The 19,673-nt window shown below is 45.7% G+C and overlaps 1 protein-coding gene across 2 annotated transcripts in view; it reads left to right on the plus strand.

The window, feature by feature from the left end:
- LOC139372447 (interleukin-1 receptor accessory protein-like 1) overlaps positions 1 to 19,673 on the plus strand; it is a 364,639-nt gene that overhangs the window by 144,511 nt on the left and 200,455 nt on the right. For both annotated transcript variants that reach the window (XM_071112164.1, XM_071112165.1), the window contains exons 4-5: positions 16,746 to 16,932; positions 18,139 to 18,292. In XM_071112164.1, the coding sequence (XP_070968265.1) occupies positions 16,746 to 16,932; positions 18,139 to 18,292 (341 nt within the window). The remainder of the gene's footprint in view (positions 1 to 16,745; positions 16,933 to 18,138; positions 18,293 to 19,673) is intronic.

Raw genomic sequence — 19,673 nt, forward strand, 5'->3', positions numbered from 1 at the left:
GCTTGGCCCACTTAGGTGGCGCCTCTGGAGCGGGGACCCTCGCCGCCGACCCAGGACTGGGGACCCTCGTGGCGGGTGACTCTGGCAGCGCCGGACAGGCGGGAGACACTGGCAGCGCCAGGACAGGCGGGAGACTCTGGCAGCGCCGGACAGGCGGGAGACTCTGGCAGCGCCGGACAGGAGACAGGCACAGGACTCACCAGGCTGGGAGACCTACTGGAGGCCTGGTCAGTGGAGGAGGCACAGGATAGACCGGGCCGTGGAGGCGCACTGGAGGTCTCAAACTAAGGGCTTGCACAACCCGTCCTGGCTGGACTTTAGTCCGGCATGTGCGGGGCGCAGGCACAGGACGCACTGGGCTGTGCAGACACACTGGAGACACAGTGCGCAGAGCCTACGCAGGATATCCTGGCACGAGGAGATGCACTGGAGGTCTGGAGAGCAGGGCTGGCACCATCTGTCCTGGCTGGATCCTCAGCCTAGCCCGACAAATGCGGGGAGCTGGAATGTAGAGCACGTATTGGAGATCTGTAGCGCCAAGCTGGCACAGGACGTGCAGTGCTGGGGAGGCGCACAGGAGGCACAGTCTTCACCAGACGGCTAGCACACACCTCAGGCCCGAGTATGGAGAGCTGACTCAGGTGACGTCCAGGACACGCTCCATCGGGCGGATATCGTGCCTCATGCAGCAACACAGCAACTCCCTCATTACACTCTCCTCCAATCTCCCCATCAACTCCTTCACTGTCTCTGCTTCGCTCCCTTTGCTCAACCTCCAATTCCACCCCGACTTGCTCTGGTTCCATCCTCGGCTCCTTACGGTAAGCACGGGGAGTTGGCTCAGGTCTGAATCCTTACTCTGCCACACTCCCCGTGTGCACCCCCCCCCCAAAAAAAATTGGGGGGGCTGCCTCTCGTGCTTCCTTGCCAGCCGTGCCAACTCCTCGTAGTGTTGCCGTTCAGCCTTAGCTGCCTCCAGTCCCTCCTGTGGACGGCAATACTCTCCCGCCTGCCTCCAGGGTCCCCTCCCATCCAGGAACTCCTCCCATGTCCAGGGGTCCATTACAACACGCTGCTTGGTCCTTTGGTGGTGGGTAGTTCTGTAACGGCTGTTGGTGGAAGAAGGTGAAGACCAAGGTGCAGCATGGTACGTGTTCATCTTTTATTAGTTGAACTGAACACTGAATAGCAAAACAACAAAGAGAACAACCGAAACAGTTCTGTCTGGTGCAGACACAAAAACAGAAAGCATCTACCCACAAAACCCAGGTGGGAAAAGGCTACCTAAGTATGGTTCTCAATCAGAGCTCGAGACCCCGCCCTGTGCAACTGGGTACTGGACTTCCTGACGGGCCGCCCCCAGGTGGTGAGGGTAGGCAACAACACCTCCACCACGCTGATCCTCAACACTGGGGCCCCACAAGGGTGCGTTCTGAGCCCTCTCCTGTACTCCCTGTTCACCCACGACTGCGTGGCCACGCACGCCTCCAACTCAATCATCAAGTTTGCGGACGACACAACAGTGGTAGGCTTGATTACCAACAACGACGAGACGGCCTACAGGGAGGAGGTGAGGGCCCTCGGAGTGTGGTGTCAGGAAAATAACCTCACACTCAACGTCAAAAAAACTAAGGAGATGATTGTGGACTTCAGGAAACAGCAGAGGGAACACCCCCCTATCCACATCGATGGAACAGTAGTGGAGAGGGTAGCAAGTTTTAAGTTCCTCGGCATACACATCACAGACAAAATGAATTGGTCCACTCACACAGACAGCATCGTGAAGAAGGCGCAGCAGCGCCTCTTCAACCTCAGGAGGCTGAAGAAATTTGGTTTGTCACCAAAAGCACTCACAAACTTCTACAGATGCACAATCGAGAGCATCCTGGCGGGCTGTATCACCGCCTGGTATGGCAACTGCTCCGCCCACAACCGTAAGGCTCTCCAGAGGGTAGTGAGGTCTGCACAACGCATCACCGGGGGCAAACTACCTGCCCTCCAGGACACCTACACCACCCGATGTTACAGGAAGGCCATAAAGATCATTAAGGACATCAACCACCCGAGCCACTGCCTGTTCACCCCGCTATCATCCAGAAGGCGAGGTCAGTACAGGTGCATCAAAGCTGGGACCGAGAGACTGAAAAACAGCTTCTATCTCAAGGCCATCAGACTGTTAAACAGCTACCACTAACATTGAGTGGCTGCTGCCAACACACTGACACTGACACTGACTCAACTCCAGCCACTTTAATAATGGGAATTGATGGGAAATGATGTAAATATATCACTAGCCACTTTAAACAATGCTACCTTATATAATGTTACTTACCCTACATTATTCATCTCATATGCACACGTATATACTGTACTCTATATCATCGACTGCATCCTTATGTAATACATGTATCACTAGCCACTTTAACTATGCCACTTTGTTTACATACTCACCTCATGTATATACTGTACTCGATACCATCTACTGTATCCTGCCTATGCTGCTCTGTACCATCACTCATTCATATATCCTTATGTACATATTCTTTATCCCCTTACACTGTGTTTAAGACAGTAGTTTTGGAATTGTTAGTTAGATTACTTGTTGGTTATTACTGCATTGTCGGAACTAGAAGCACAAGCATTTCGCTACACTCGCATTAGCATCTGCTAACCATGTGTATGTGACAAATAACATTTGATTTGATTTGATTTGATTTGCTAGACAGCTGCCTCTGATTGAGAACCAAACCAAATGAACATAGAATGCCCACCCTAGTCACACCCTGGCCTAACCAAAATAGAGAATAAAAGCCTCTCTATGGCCAGGGCGTGACACATACCTTATCGTTGCTGTCTGAAAAAAAAACTATTTTCTCCTAAACAGAAACTTTTCTGGAAATATTTTCCCGTTAACTAAATACATTTTCTTGGTCCTAGAGTCATGACTGTCCTTACTCCACTCCCTGACTGTTTTACCACAACTGCCATGTAAACAACCAGGGCTAGTATAGGTACTGAAATCCAGCCATGTTGGGAGGCAGATAGCCGATTCCCAAACTATCAAATATCACTTTAATTTAATAGCACTAATTTGCGTATCACAGCTCTACAGATGTCGGACCTTAATTTGATCAATAGGACATTGAGGGGAGTTACTGGTTTCAAAAGATGTAATAAAACAATTATAATATGAACATTTGCATAAAATGGTGTTACAAGGTTTTCAACCGACAGGGACATTTTGTTTCCCAGGTAGAAATCCTTGGCTCTCAAACATGGCATGTGTGTTTCTGTGAGATGTATCTTCACATTGCCCTCCCTGTGATGAGGCAGATTTGGTTCAGATTTGGTTGGACATAAGGAAACATGTTATCTCCCATAATTAATCTGGAGGATTCATTTAGTCCAAATCTGTTACCAAGTACGCTACATGCCAACATACTGCCACGCTCCATGCTTTTCTGATCAACAGATTGACTTCTGAAACATATTATTAACACTAGACATTAACATCGGAATATCTCTGACATTTTAGTATCTGTGGGAAGTTTGCCATTTTAGTCATACAATGAACAGAAAACCGAAAAAGAAGGTTTGCAATTGTGAACAAGCCCCTTTTCTTTTTATCTGTAGCTATCCCTACAGAGAACATTTTACTGGATTGCTATCCAAGTCAATAAACGTTACACTTCCTTGTCACGTTGCATTGCTGCTGTCTGGCTGTGCAGCCTGTGGTAGTGAAAAGAGAAAACGTGTTACAGTATTGTGTATTAATAATTATATAGTAATAACTTTTTTCTTTTCTTGAATGGCTCATTAGTTCGCTTCATTGTAGGTCGTTTTTAGTGGAGAGCAAAGTGTCTGCCAGTTAGAGCTGGGAAAACCTACTCTACCTTAAAGAGAGAGAAATCCCATGTCTGTAGGGGCCTATACAAAACTTCCTCTGTTTCAGGTTCAATACTTCAATGGAAATGTTCTTAAATGTATAGAACTGCTGTATATAGAATCAACCTGTAATTTGGCTTAGACTTAAAATCACCCTTTGATTCTGAGAGATGTTCCTTTCAGTGTTTATCTATTCAACATATCACTGTCCCCAAATGACACCAATCCCAGACACATTATACACACTTTTAAACCCCTCACCATTTCTCATTAAGTTACCCTCTGCTGTACAATATTGTGGTAGATATTGTTGCTGTGTTGACACACGTAGTAAAATATGGAAATGGAATGAACAGATCCCAACAATAGCGTACACTGTCATTATGGAGATATGACTTATAATTCCTCCCCTCTTTTCGGGCCCAATCATCACAACACTGCAGCAGAATCCCAGGATGCGCTCCTTTGGACTCAGCTTTGCATTTTCCTATGTAGCAAGGCCCTCGCATATGTTAACATATTGAATTTGGATTAGGCAGTGGGCACAGTGAGGGAGACAAAAGAGGAACGTTGTGGCTGTAGAGAGAAAGAGATTAGGATCAGGGTCTTTGAACAGAGCATGGATGGACGGAGTCATTGCTGTATCTTATAAACCACGCCAGCAGAATGAGTCTTACTTCCAAAAGTCACTATCACACTTTAATCTGTGTTGCTACAGCCTTTCATTTCTCTCTTACCCTCTGGGTGGTTTTCTTCACCAACATTTTCATTTTCATCACCCTCAATGTCCCCACAACCTTTCAAACCTTATTTCCCTCCCCCTCAGTGTCCCCACAACCTTTCAAACCTTATTTCCCTCCCCCTCAGTGTCCCCACAACCTTTCAACCCTCATCTCTATTCCCCCGGGTGACCCCACAACCCTTCAACCCTCACCTCTCTATTCCCCTGGGTGACCCCACAACCATTCAACCCTCACCTCTCTCCCCCGCAGTCTCTATCTCCATCTCTCTCCGTCTCTCAATCTCTCTCCGTCTCTCTCCTCTCGATCTCTCTAATAGTATATCTTCCCTCTCTTCCACTGTTTTGCTGCTCAATATGATGTGTGTGTGTGTGTGTGTGTGTGTGTGTGTGTGTGTGTGTGTGTTTGTGTGTGTGTGTGTGTGTGTGTGTGTGTGTGTGTGTGTGTGTGTGTGTGTGTGTGTGTGTGTGTGTGTGTGTGTGTGTGTGTGTGTGTGTGTACTTGTGTATATACGTGTGTGTGTTGCTCTGTGTGTGTGTTGCTCTGAGCTCCAGCCCATGATGCGAGAAGTCAGAGGGCACCAATGTAAAAGGAAACCGGGCCCTCCAAATGGCTGTGCTGTGCTCAGAGCCTACCATTGACAGGGACGTAATGTGTCTTCAATATGTATGTGAAATCAGCTCTAATTCAGCCATATGATAGGGGAAAAAAGACCATGCAGCCAGGCAGGCAGCACACGAACCAGTGAGGATCAGGAGACACGTTAACCAGGGAGGATCAGGAGACACGTTAACCAGGGAGGACCAGGAGACACGTTAACCAGGGAGGACCAGGAGACACATTAACCAGGGAGGACCAGGAGACACGTTAACCAGGGAGGACCAGGAGACACGTTAACCAGGGAGGACCAGGAGACACATTAACCAGGGAGGACCAGGAGACACATTAACCAGGGAGGACCAGGAGACACATTAACCAGGGCGGACCAGGAGACACGTTAACCAGGGAGGACCAGGAGACACATTAACCAGGGAGGACCAGGAGACACGTTAACCAGGGAGGACCAGGAGACACGTTAACCAGGGAGGATCAGGAGACACATTAACCAGGGAGGACCAGGAGACACGTTAACCAGGGAGAATCAGGAGACACATTAACCAGGGAGGACCAGGAGACACGTTAACCAGGGAGGACCAGGAGACACGTTAACCAGGGAGGACCAGGAGACACGTTAACCAAGGAGGATCAGGAGACACATTAACCAGGGAGGACCAGGAGACACATTAACCAGGGGGGACCAGGAGACACGTTAACCAGGGAGGACCAGGAGACACGTTAGCCAGGGAGGATCAGGAGACACATTAACCAGGGAGGACCAGGAGACACGTTAACCAGGGAGGATCAGGAGACACATTAACCAGGGAGGACCAGGAGACACGTTAACCAGGGAGGACCAGGAGACACGTTAACCAGGGAGGACCAGGAGACACGTTAACCAGGGAGGAGCAGGAGACTTGTTACCCAGGGAGGACCAGGAGACACATTAACCAGGGAGGATCACGAGACACGTTAACCAGGGAGGACCAGGAGACACGTTAACCAGGGAGGACCAGGAGACACATTAACCAGGGGGGACCAGGAGACACGTTAACCAGGGAGGACCAGGAGACACGTTAACCAGGGAGGATCAGGAGACACGTTAACCAGGGAGGATCAGGAGACACATTAACCAGGGGGGACCAGGAGACACGTTAACCAGGGAGGATCAGGAGACATGTTAACCAGGGAGGACCAGGAGACATGTTGCGGGATTACTCCAATGGCATTGTGGAGTACATCACATCTATCATTGGCTTCATCAATAAGTGCATCAATGACGTCGTCCCCACAGTGACCGTACGTACATACCCCAACCAGAAGCCATGAATTGCAGGCAGCATGCGCACTGAGATAAAGGCTAGAGCTGCCGCTTTCAATGAGTGGGACTCTAACCCGGAAGCTTAAAAGGATTCCCGCTATGCCCTCCGACGAACAATCAAACAGACGTCCTTGGTCCTCCCTGGTTAATACAGGACTAAGATTGAATCATACTACACCGGCTCTGACGCTTGTCGAATGTGGTAAACCAATACAGACTACAAAGGGAAGCACAGCCGAGAGCTGCCCAGTGACATGAGCCTACCGGACGAGCTAAACTACTTCTATGCTTGCTTCGAGGCAAATATCACTGAAACATGCATGAGAGCACCAGCTGTACCGGAGACTGTGTGATCACGCTCTCCGAAGCCAATGTGAGTAGGACCTTTATACAGGTCAACATTCACAAGGCCGCAGGGCCAGACGGATTACCAGGACATGTACTGCGAGCAAACGCTGACCAGCTAGCAAGTGTCTTCACTGACATTTTTAACCTCTCCCTGTCCGAGTCTGTAATACCAACATGTTTTAAGCAGGCCATCATAATGCTTGTGCCCAAGAACACTAAGGTAACCTGCCTAAATGACTACTGACCTGTAGCACTCACGTCTGTAGCCATGAAGTGCTTTGAAAGGCTGGTCATGGCTCACATCAACACCCCATCCCAGAAACCCTAGAAACCCTAGACCCAATTTGCATACCGCCCCAACAGATCCACAGATGATGCAGTCTCTATTGCACTCCACAGTGCCCTTTCCAACCTGGACAAAAGGAACACCTATGTGAGAATGCTATTCATTGACTACAGCTCATTGTTCAACACCATAGTGCCCTCAAAGCTCATCAATAAGCTAAGGACCCTGGGACTAAACATCTCCCTCTGCAACTGGATCCTAGACTTCCTGATGGGCCGCCCCCAGTTGGTAAGGGTAGGTAACAACACTTCCGCCACACTGATCCTCAACATGGGGGCTCCTCATGGGTGCGTGCTCAGCCCCCTTCTGTACTCCCTGTTCACTCATGGCTGCACGGCCAGGCATGAGTCCAAAACCATCATTAAATTTGCCGATGACACAACAGTGGTAGGCCTGATCCCCGACAACAACGAGACAGCCTATAGGGAGGAGGTCAGAGACCTGGTCGTGTGGTGCTAGGACAACAACCTCTCCCTCAACGTGATCAAGACTAAGGAGATGATTGTGGACTACAGGAAAAAGAGGACCATGCACGCCCCCCATTCTCATCGACAGGGCTGCAGTGGAGCAGGTTGAGAGCTCCTTGGTGTCCACATCACCAACAAACTAACATGGTCCGAGCACACCATGACATTCGTGAAGCGGACACGACAAAACCTATTACCCCTCAGGAGACAGGATAAAATATTTGGCAGTGGTCCTCATATCCTCAAACGTTCTACAGCTGCACCATCGAGAGCATCCTGACTGGTTGCATCACTGCCTGGTATGGCAACTACTCGGACTCCCACCGCGAGGCACCACTGAGGGTAGTGCGAACGGCCCAGTACATCACTGGGGCCAAGCTTCCTGCCATCCAGGACCTCTATACCAGGTGGTGTCAGAGGAAGGCCCTAAAAATTGTCAAAGACTCCAGCCACCATAGTCATAGACTGTTCTCTCTGCTACCACACGGCAAGGGGTACCGGAGTGCCAAGTCTAGGTCCAAGAGGCTTCTTGACAGCTTCTACCCCCAAGCCATAAGAATCCTGAACATCTAGTCAAATGGCTACCCAGACTATTTGTATTGGCCCCCCTCCCCTCTCCACACCACTGCCACTCTCTATTGTCATCTATGCATAGTCACTTTAATTAACTCTACCTACATGTTCATACTACCTCAACTAACCGGTGCCCCCGCACATTGACTCTGTACCGGCACCCCCCTGTATATATTGTTATTTTTTTACTGCTGCTCTTTAATTACTTGTTACTTTTATCTCTTATTCTTATCCATATTTTTTTTAAACTGCACTTTTGGTAAGTAAGCATTTCACTGTAAGGTCTACTAGACCTGTTGTATTCGGCGCATGTGACTAATAACATTTGATTTGATTTGGTGTGATAATGTGAGCAAACAGAGAAATGTCACAGAGCCACATGAGGGAATAGTTCAGGGGGAATCCGCAGTTAGCAGTTGGCTGTTCACATGCATTCAGGGCCTTCGTGTTATTAATGGTGTCAAGGCATGTCCTGTCTCACCATGCCTTGGCTGTCACCAGAGGAAGGAGAGACTGGATTAGTATTCCGCTGCAGGGCCCAGCTGGTGATCTCTCAGTCAAATGGGACGTCCAGAGACACTCCGTCACTCTGCCACCAGTCAAGCCCTGTCCCATTGATCCAGCCCCGGCGTCACAGCCAATCAGAGCCAGAGACTAAGGAGGGAGGGGGGACTGGAGGGGGAGGTGAGGGGGAGTGTATGATGTATTCTAGACTGTGTTTGTGTTATGTCTACCTGGCAGGCACCTGGCTGTTGTCTGTGTGAGGCTGGGAGGTGAGTGAGTGTGTGGAGACAGAATTACCTAATTAATTCTCTTTCTGCCCTTTGGTGAGGAAAACATACGTACACACACACACACATGCTCACACACACGCACATGCACATGCACACACATTCCCAATTTCAATGTATTACCTTGCTCCTACTAGACAGGGGACACCTCATGTTATGGCCTTGAGTGTGATGTGAGAAATGTTTTATTAATTAATTTGCTATGAATTATGGAGTCTTCCTACTATTTAAACTCATCAGAGAATACATGGTCCATTAAAAAGGATGATGAAGTACATTGTTAGGCAAATTAGAGTCATTTATTTTATCTTGAGCAAGCAGTGAACTATAGTTTTTTGTAATGACACAGGTGTAAAGGTTTTGTCTAGGAAGTAAAAACGAAATTCCACTGTGTCTGAAAGACATTAATGGTACCACAAAGTGATCCTTTCAACTGTGGCACCGCATATATTGTGTGACCATTTTACAGAACGATTACTGTGTAATATTGAGGTTTTTGCCCTCTGTTTAATATCTGCCACTCGACAGTAACGATGCATTGACGGTGAGCTATTACACAAATATACGTCCTAATACTTCAGCCAGCCACTTGTGTGCTTTTTGTGAGGTTTCCCAAGGCCTCTCTCAGGGTGCTTCCCAAATAACACTCTATCCCCTATATAGTGCACGGGTCCTGGTCAAAAGTAGTACACCATGTAGGTAACAGGGTACCATTTGGGATGCACACTCGATGTGATTGGAATAGGATTTAATCCAGCGGATGCATGTGTTAAGGTCTGCATCAATCTGTTAGACACTCTTCACGCTTTTGCTGATTGGAGATTTGTCCTGTGCTCTTGCCTCAGTTCCATTTGATTAAGCCTGAAGCCTGAATCCCAGAGGCTGCATGCGGGAGGAAATCTGAGGCTGGGATTGGCTGAGGAGATGGGTGGCATTACCACATCCTCACCTGTCACAATCGTGTGTCCTCGCACGGCTACCCAGGACAATTCTTTTGAAAGGTCAAGTTACTCATTTCTCAAATGGAAATTTGCCCCTGTACCTCACTGGGCCAATTGTGCGCCGCCCTATGGGACTCCCAATCACGACCGGTTGTGATACAGCCTGGATTCAAACCAGGGTGTCTCTAACACTCGGGTGCCCAAACACATGACACATGAAACATATGAAAACCACATGTTTGACTCCGTTCCATTTATTCCATTCCTCCCACCAGCCTCCACTGCCGTGAACATTTGACATGAGTGTATGGTAGATATTATTAGTATATTGTAATATTACAAAATGACTCTGAAATCACCAGTAGGCTACAGCAGAGGTGTTCAACTCTTACCCTACGAAGACCGGAGCCTGCTGGTTTTCTGTTCTACCTGATAATTCATTTCCCTCACCTGTTGTCCCATGTCTAAATCAATCCCTGATTAGAGAGGAAGAATGAAAAAATGGAGTGGAACTGGCTTCTTGGTCCGGAGTTGAGTTTGAAGGGAATCTGCTATCTGATATCGTTTTTTTGTTGTTGTTGCGACTTTTAGATTCTGTTTGAAATGAAAGCGCTATATAAAATACATCTATTATTATTATTATCTGCACTATGCCTCCCAAGCCAAGTAGGCAGGCTGAGAGAAAGGCATCAAACTAGACTTGGACCAGCGGTATCTGATAGTAGAGACACTGACCTTCTCTCGTCATATCAGATGAGGTTTTTATCTGACAGACAAAATGTCAGAATGCACTTTCTTCCTCAGCAGAATCCAATTGACACTGCCTCCCTCCCCCATCCTCACCCTCTTCCAATCCCTCCATCGCAGCCCCCTATTCACAAATGCTAGAACTCTGATCGAGACAACCCCTATACTACAGCTGTCACTCAAGGGAGGAGAAGCATAACATGAACAGGTTATTCAGACGTTTGGAAAAAAGAGAGAATCAAAGTGGTTTGGAACTTGGAACTTTAAAGAGGAACTTTGACCATTTTACTCTCTCATTGAAATATGTCTGTACCAAATGGATATAGGCCTACTCAGTGTATAGGTTTTAGTATGCATGTTATTTCTGAGTGGCCATACATTTTGCCCGTAGGCTTTGGGAGGACAAATGAATAAGGTCACGGTAAAATGAAAGAGACAAATTGTTTCATAAAGTTATGGAATCTAGTTGAAAATACAGGGTTGGGTGAAATTATTTCCCTCAAGGCACCATTCACTGAGGGATTAGAGACGGGGTAATAGAGCAGGACAGACCACTGCATGTTAAGGTAACAGCACAGCTAGAGTTAGGACAGCCAAGGCACTGCCAAAAGCTCTCAGTCAGATGGATTGGAGTTCTCCATCACACCTGGGATGAAAAACGACAACTTTGCATAAGATGTGCAGATAAAGAAAATGAAGGCGTGGTGACTAAAGTAGTTAATTCAGGTGCTGTATAACCAGTCACATAATGAAGGCGTGGTGACTAAAGTAGTTAATTGAGGTGCTGTATAACCAGTCACATAATGAATGTGTGTTGACTAAAGTAGTTCATTGATGTGCTGTATAACCAGTCACATAATGAATGTGTGTTGACTAAAGTAGTTAATTGAGGTGCTGTATAACCAGTCACATAATGAATGTGTGGTGTATAAAGTAGATCATTGAGGTGCTGTATAACCAGTCACATAATGCTTATGATGCAGCAGAGTTCCATCGTATCCTCTCTCCCCTACATGGATAACAGATCCTGCATGGAGAGAAAAAAACAGGGCTGTGTGTGTGTGTGTGTGTGTGTGTGTGTGTGTGTGTGTGTGTGTGTGTGTGTGTGTGTGTGTGTGTGTGTGTGTGTGTGTGTGTGTGTGTGTGTGTGTGTGTGTGTGTGTGTGTGTGTGTGTGTGTGTGTGTGCGTGTGCGTGCGTGTGTGTGTGTGTTTGGGGGAGAGACATTTAATGCCTGCAAAAACATCAGCAAATCAGCTCCAAGTGATTTTAATTTTGGAAATATATTCCAAAGTATTCCAACACATAACAGAGAGATATATGTGTTTGTATACAAATGTAAGCAAGGTTTGGAATGATTATGTTTTAGTCAAATATTATTTCTGTTTGTGCTTCTTGCGGTCCATTTGCAGTCTACAAATGATTTGTAATTATGTTCTGGCCCCCTGACCATCCACTCAAGAAAAGGTCGTCCCACGGCTGAATCTAGTTGATGATCCCTGGCATTGAAGATCAACATGTCTCTCTCCATAGTCATTTATGGAGACGTGAAATCCGCAAGCGGCTGAGTAGCTCAACATTTTGGACCTTCTCTCCAGAGACAGAGGCTAAGTGGAGGCCTGTTGGCCCAAAGTGAGGTTTGGGGAGTGGGCAGTTAATCACCTGGCCTCGTGTGCTGACAGATGAGTTATGGAGCAGGCCACAGGTAGAGCCTCAGTCCTCCCACCACTCCTCACCGCCTCCCACCGCAGCACGCCATGCCAACTTGACCTTCGCTTGGGTCATAAATAATGCACTGACCATAAAAGACTGATTATGGGTCATCTGTAGCCCTGTTCTGTCTGGCCACTGGGTGCAGGTTGTCATCAGTGCTGATTTGGCAGCTGCTAGCTGGCTGGTTGTTTGCCGAGCTCTGGACTGAGTTGGGCTAGCGTGCCTCATGGTGGAGCCTGATGTACCAGCAAGGTCCAGCTAAAGGTCATGGCCCGCTGTCCATGGCACTGGTTTCACCAGTGTGTGAGATTTTGATGTTTAGTCCAGTCGAATACAAGGTGATGTGTTAAGGGTTGAAAGGAGTTTGACAATTGTCCAAGTTATCTTTTTATTGACTGAAGGGGATTTATTGTAAACATTTGTGACAATGTTTCTACATTATTATTACTTTAAGGTATACCTCTAATGAGAATCAACAAGTGTTCAATTTCCTGCTCTATTAAAGTAGAACTTGCAGATCTTTTAATTAAGAATTCAGTAATGAATTAATCCCACAGGTACCTTGCGGTCTGAGGAGAATGGTTTCACATTAATTCTACAGCTTGGAGCTTTAATATCGCAGGGAACAGATACCGAGTTAGAGGGAGTAGAGGGAATTATGTTCCATATTTCTCTTCAACCAAAACAAGGGAGATGATGTCATAAATGAGGTTAGGAGAGAATAATTAAGAATGGATGTAATGATTTTGCCAAGTAGATTTTGCCAAGTTTGGCCCTTTGTATCTAATTTCAATTACAATAATGTGTGATTAATAATTTATCAAGCTCCTGAAATAATGACCTTGTCCTAAAAATTATGAATTCATTTTGACATGATAGCAAGCAAGAGCGGGGAATAGTTGATCCCCAATGGTACTGTTTTACATTACACCCCATGTAACGATCTTCGTCTTCATCGGTTGAGGAGTAGGAAGGATTGGACCAAAACGCAGGTTGGTAAGTGTCCATGGTTATTTATTATAACAGAACACAAAAATACCAAATAACAAAGTGAATGTAAGAAATGAACATCGAAACAGTCCTGAAAGGTGAAAACACAAAACAGGAAACAACTACCCACAAACACCAGGTGGGAAAAGGCTACCTAAGTATGGTTCTCAATCAGAGACAACGATAGACAGCTGCCTCTGATTGGGAACCATACCAGGCCAAACGCATAGAAAAGAAAACATAGAAAAACAACATAGAATGCCCAACCCAACTCACGCCCCGACCAACCCAAAATAGAGACATAAAAAAGGAACTAAGGTCAGGGCGTGACACCCCAAATAGGTATTTTGACATATTTGTAAAAAGTGGCTGTACTATACTGATACAACAATCATTCATACAGGCAACATTGTGTTGGTCATTATTTTAATAAGGTGAGGTAGTCAGTTCATCGTTGACCTACCATCCATTACTCCTACCCTGGATTTGACTAGATTTTGTCAGATTTGAATTTTTGTAGTAGGTTAGGAGAACTTAAGCAGCAGGTTAAGGGAATTTACATAGCAGGTTAGGAGAATTAGGTTAAGTTTAGGTAAAGGGTTAGCTAAAATGCCCAAAAAACTACTTTTGCTGTGAATATCACAAAAAATGTATCCCTTCTAGCCATGACCTCCTTCCCTGTCGCATATTGCAACAACCATTTCTATTATGGAAACAAATCCTCCATTTGCCCTCCGGCTCTCTGTGTGCAAACTGTCAGCCAAGGTGTTCTCCACTTTAATATGAACTGCATGGTATCTGTCTGTCATTGCCTTGACATTGAACAGCAGCCTCTCGTCAGCTCCCATTGACATGCTGTCATTAATATTGTGGTATTAACTTGGTATAACCAATATATCCAAAAGTATACTCAGCCGAATACTCTAGTATGCACTATGCCAGTGTTTCCCAACTCCGGTCCTCAAGGACCCAGTACAGTACAGTACATGTTTTTGTTGTGGCCCTCGACAAGCACACCTGTTTCTACTTGTCAACTAATCATCAAGCCCTTGACAAGTTGTACCAGGTGTTTTTGTCTGGGGCTACAACAAAAATGTGTGCTGTTGGGGGAACTGGAGGGCCGGAGTTGGGAACCACTGCAGTATACAGAAGCCTATACTTCCTGTCTAGTAGACATTTAGTTATGAGTATACAGTAATTGATGGACTGTGGACTGAAAGCGGTGTGTTTGTCCTGGCCACATTGTTCATGAATATACCGTATAGATAGTGCTACTGACTGAAAACAAAGTGCTACTGTTCTCCATCCTCCTGGTTCTCTTGCTTAAAAGGCAGTGTGACGGATGTGAACCGTTGGAAAGACATCGTAGGACAAAGTGTTGGACCGGGCCATCGATCACTCAACAGCCAGGCTGACACTATTCTCTCTCTCTCTCCCACCGGGCGAGTTTATCAGCACTGCCCAGAATATTTAACAGGGGGAGCGGACCCGGGGGATCTCATTTGCACAGGTGTCCATCTGGTGCAAGTTGTCTGGGATAATCTCCACATCATGTCGCATTTGCATCCTCCGCTTCATAAAATGGGCAGACTTAATCGGACAGACCGCGGTGCCCAGTAGAGGGTGTGTCTGACTATGGACTGACCAGGCCTTTGCTTACTGCTTGCTAATCTGCGAGGCTGCGCTAATGCCGTGGCAATTATAGAAGTATTCCACTTGTTTATAATTGGTTGTTGGTTCAGCCTCAAATCTGTGTTACCAGCTTGCGCCCCTGAAATTACCCAATGAGGTTTTCCTAAACGTTGTCATTTGTCGAAATCTGTAGACCAGAAGGATTTGATATTATGGGCCAATTGATACAGTGCTCACCCTCTTGAAGAACAAGGCTACACAGCTACTGATGATAGTCGTGAGTGGAAACAATCTTATTAGCTATAGATGCATAGACGGATCAAAGGTCACACTGATTGAGCTCATTGATCACATTAGGCTGGCTTTTCCCTCCGACATTGTATGGAATTCCCTGCACACTCAATACCTCTGTCCATTGATTCCAAAAATCCATGCATCCTTGCCTAAGAATCACTCATCTGGCATCAAAGGCCAAACATGAACCTGTTTACCTAGCCATAAAAAAACTCAACCAGCTGTAATGACTGATGTATTACTATGGCTGTGGAAGGGTATACTGCAATCGACTCAAACTCCCTGCTCATTCATGTGAGCATGCTACTGGAGTTCCTGCTGGTGTGGGCCAATTGTTATTGAACAGTTGTACAGATTCAACACAGAGTGATTATTAGACTGAGCACAGGGAAATTGTGCCACACAGTATGGTGCCATAGTGTTGTACATGACTGGGTTGCCAGACCTGGCAGTTACATTATACCCTCACAGCTTTCTCAACTATATCCTATGCAGTACAGTCACAGTTGTAGTCCTCTGGGCTGATAGGCTTTTCTCTTTCAGGTCTGACCAGTTACAAAATATCAACTCTGGCAAGTCATTTTCTGCTAGCTTGCGTTGTATCTGCATAACGCGTGGAAACAAAAGGCTCACTCAATCTTCACTGCTGTTGACTTTCAGAACTGCCGTTCTGCATTAGCCCTCGTCTCCCTTCCACCTCCGTTTTCCCCACTTTTCTTTTGTCGTTGCCATCAATAATTTATGATATCCAGGTTCATCTCTCCCGCATCATTTACATTCCTCCTGGATGGGTGAGAAAACACAATGCAGCTCTGTATGAACGGTCCGGACAACCAGCCACGGCTGAGTGGAGGTGGAGAGATGATTCTTCACGTTGACGAGAGAGGAGAATGTCAAACTTTCCCATATTCTCCCCCCGAACCAGATGGCTCACTGTATCTGGGTGTCAATGGTTTAGATGAAACAAGTAGGGCTGACTCTAAAAGCAATATGAGTTAAGAATGTTTTGATCCGTTATTCAAGTACCTGCATTCACTTTCCAAATGTATACTGGACCAAATTATAAACCATTTTTACTGAGTTGCAGTATATATAAGGAAATCAGTCAATTGAAATACATTCATTTGGCCCTAATCTATGGATTTCCCATGACTGGGCAGGGGAACAGCCATACGCCCACCCACTGGGGAGTCCGGCCCAGCCAAGCAGAATTAGTTTTTCCCCACAAAAGGGCTTTATTACAGTTTATTACAGTTTCATCAAATGTATACCTGTCAACATATAGTGATAGAGGCGTGAGAGAACAACAATGTTATACAAAAATGATTAAACTTATTGATTTGTTCACTTGTGTTTTGCAGGAATTCCACATATTGTATGAAAGTGTCCATGTCACTGACAGTGGCGGAGAACGACACAGACCTCTGCTACAACTCCAAAATGAGGTACTTCGAGAAGGCAGAGTTAAGTAAAAGTAAAGACATCACCTGTCCGGACATTGAGGATTATGTACAGCCTGGGAAGGAGCCAGAGATAGTGTGGTACAAGGTAAGAGTCCACTATAGCATTATGTCTGTAACTTATTTCAGATTGAATGCCATAGGGGCAGTTTCAAGGATACAAATTAAGCCTAGGCAGGTTCTCCACTGAGGCTGCTTTTTAGCCCAGGATTAGGCCTAGTATGTGTCTGGGAAACCACTGCTATGTGTCATGTATCAAATGTTATACATATATTTATCAGCGTATAATCAGAACTGTATGATCATGTTAATGTATTGAAAAAATGAGAGATTACATTTTTTATTTTATATTATTATTTTAGTCTAAGCATACTTGGATGTATTGTCTAGCAGCCTATGTGCTTGCTTGATGACAGTAGGTATATTTATCCACCCATAACTCACAGCCACTCTGCAGAGCACCTCCTGAGATGTCATTTGTTTTTCATGAGACTCAAACCGTCTGGGGAAATGGGTCTACAGCCCACGTTCATGATGTAAATAGTCTAGAAGACAAAGAAATGAACTCCCCCCAAACGACTGGAGGGGGTCCTCAGAGTCAGACGTCTGGCTCTCTGAGTCGACGAGTGGCCCTCACCGGCCCCGGCTGCCTGCCCACAGTGTAACAGCAGACTGACAGAGTAGCCGACGGAGGCCAGGGGCCAATTCATCAAAACTAGATGAATGTCGGATTAGATGGCCACAGTGCTTCTTCAGTTTCCCAGTGAATCAAATTAAAACATGGATAATGACTGTGGCCCTAGAATATTCTAGTTATTTGCTCTGTCTCTGGAAGCGGAGCTGTTTGAATTCTGGGAGACCCGCGAGCGCAGGTGGAACCAACCCACGGTATTCCAGTTTTCCTGCTGTGGGTGAATGAGTTTGTGTGACACAAGTTCCCTTTTCCAAGGATCTCGTTCTTCCTCTGGGTTCATTCCCACCAAAATTAACTGCTTCAACCGAAACGCTGTTCTTCTAGTGGGAACGTAGCGATATAATGTTGTATAATAGATCACACTCGTCTTGACAAAAACAGGAACTCAATACAACAACACTAAATACAAGATGAGAATGCATTTGTGATCAAAGAGATGTTTGAAGTTTGGAATGGTTCGATGCATTTCGTCAGGCGTCCATTTTTTCCACGTCTACATTGTATGTTGTAAAAAGTGTAACCTAAGTCCAACTGTATACTGCTTTTCTGTTTCTTCGTGTTGTTTTACATTCATAAGCCTTCTCTCTATTTGAATCGAAGGAATGCAAGCCAAAGCAGTGGAGACAAAGCATTGTAAGGAGAAGAGATACTCTCTCTATCCGGGAGGTGCGTGAAGATGACATTGGAAATTACACGTGTGAATTACAGTTTGGCAGCTTCGTGGTGAGAAGAACTACAGAACTCTCTGTTACAGGTAAGGAAAACTCCTTTGCGGGTCACATGTGCTCCATGCTGGGCCACTGGGGATAACTTGCATTGTGTTTTTATTGGCATTGATGAATGTTCATGTTGTTTTGTCTGTCAGCGAGGCAGAGTTCATTCTTTGTGGGAGAGCGGATTTAATAATCATTGCCATTGTGCAGCTGTGTCGTGTTCGTCGTCTATTTTGGGGATGGCCACAATAGTTGTTTGCATATGAGCTACAGATCTTCTGCTTGGCTGAAATGAAGAATACGTTTAGATTTTTTTTTAAACACAGATATCTGAGGTGTACTTTCAGGGATAAAATGTTGATGGGATTATGTTGCAGCAGACATCTCATTAGAAATAGGTCAGAATGCTGACATTTATCCATAGTAGTTATATATATGCATGGTAATGGTAAATCTCTTACTACCTGTTGTGTTGTCACTACCAAACACACCTGTTCTGCTAAGACAGTAGTTGTGAACCTTGTTGTCAGGGTTGTGGCTTCAATACCTCTGTGCTGTCGTGCTTAATTGCTAAGTAGTAGAATTTGCACAGAGCCACTTCATCACTTTTTCTCAACTAAGACTGTTCAAATATTGAAGCTTGAACTTAACGTTCCTTATCTTTAGAGGGAGGGGTGTGACAGAATAGAGATCGCTCGCCACCGCCACCTCCACCGCTAACGTTGATGTGCAGTAACAACTTGGACAGTCTTGATGGAAAACCCATAGTACAGGTGCATTCAATCAATGACACAATGATTACAAAAATATCTACTCTACTCAGTCTTGCCCTCGTGGCTGAACCCTGAAAAGAAAACACCAGAGAAAACCACTGTAGCAAGATATATTAAGAGCTGTTACATGTCAATGCATCACACCCATCGTCCATAGTGGTCTCGAGGTCAAGCAAACTATTTGCAGTTTACTGATTACAGTTTATTATCCCCTAAAGAGACAAAGGCAGACTCCATAGAAGACCCATTTCACTCATCAATCATGTTCCCTGCTGCCTCAGACGGTCCTCGTCCACTGGGACGATTCCCTTCCCCTCACAAAGAGACACATTTAGCATTTTTGGATGAGGGATAGTTCACTCAAAATACAAAATGACACATTGGTTTCCTTTCCCTGTAAGCAGTCTATGGACAAGGTATGACAGCTATCCATGCGTTGGTTGAGTTTCTCTGGCACATCCACATGCAACCGTTTTAACATGATGCAGCAAAAAATTACAATAACGCTCCCATGACTTGAATGGGATTTGTGCCACGAATGCTAAACCATTAGCATGTGGAAAGGGAAACTAAACCAAAGCATGGATTGCTGTCATACCTTGTCTATAGACTGCTTACAGGGTACCGAAACCAATATGTAATTTAGTAA

The sequence above is a fragment of the Oncorhynchus clarkii genome, chromosome 18 (assembly GCF_045791955.1).
Source record: "Oncorhynchus clarkii lewisi isolate Uvic-CL-2024 chromosome 18, UVic_Ocla_1.0, whole genome shotgun sequence".
NCBI lineage: Eukaryota > Metazoa > Chordata > Actinopteri > Salmoniformes > Salmonidae > Oncorhynchus > Oncorhynchus clarkii.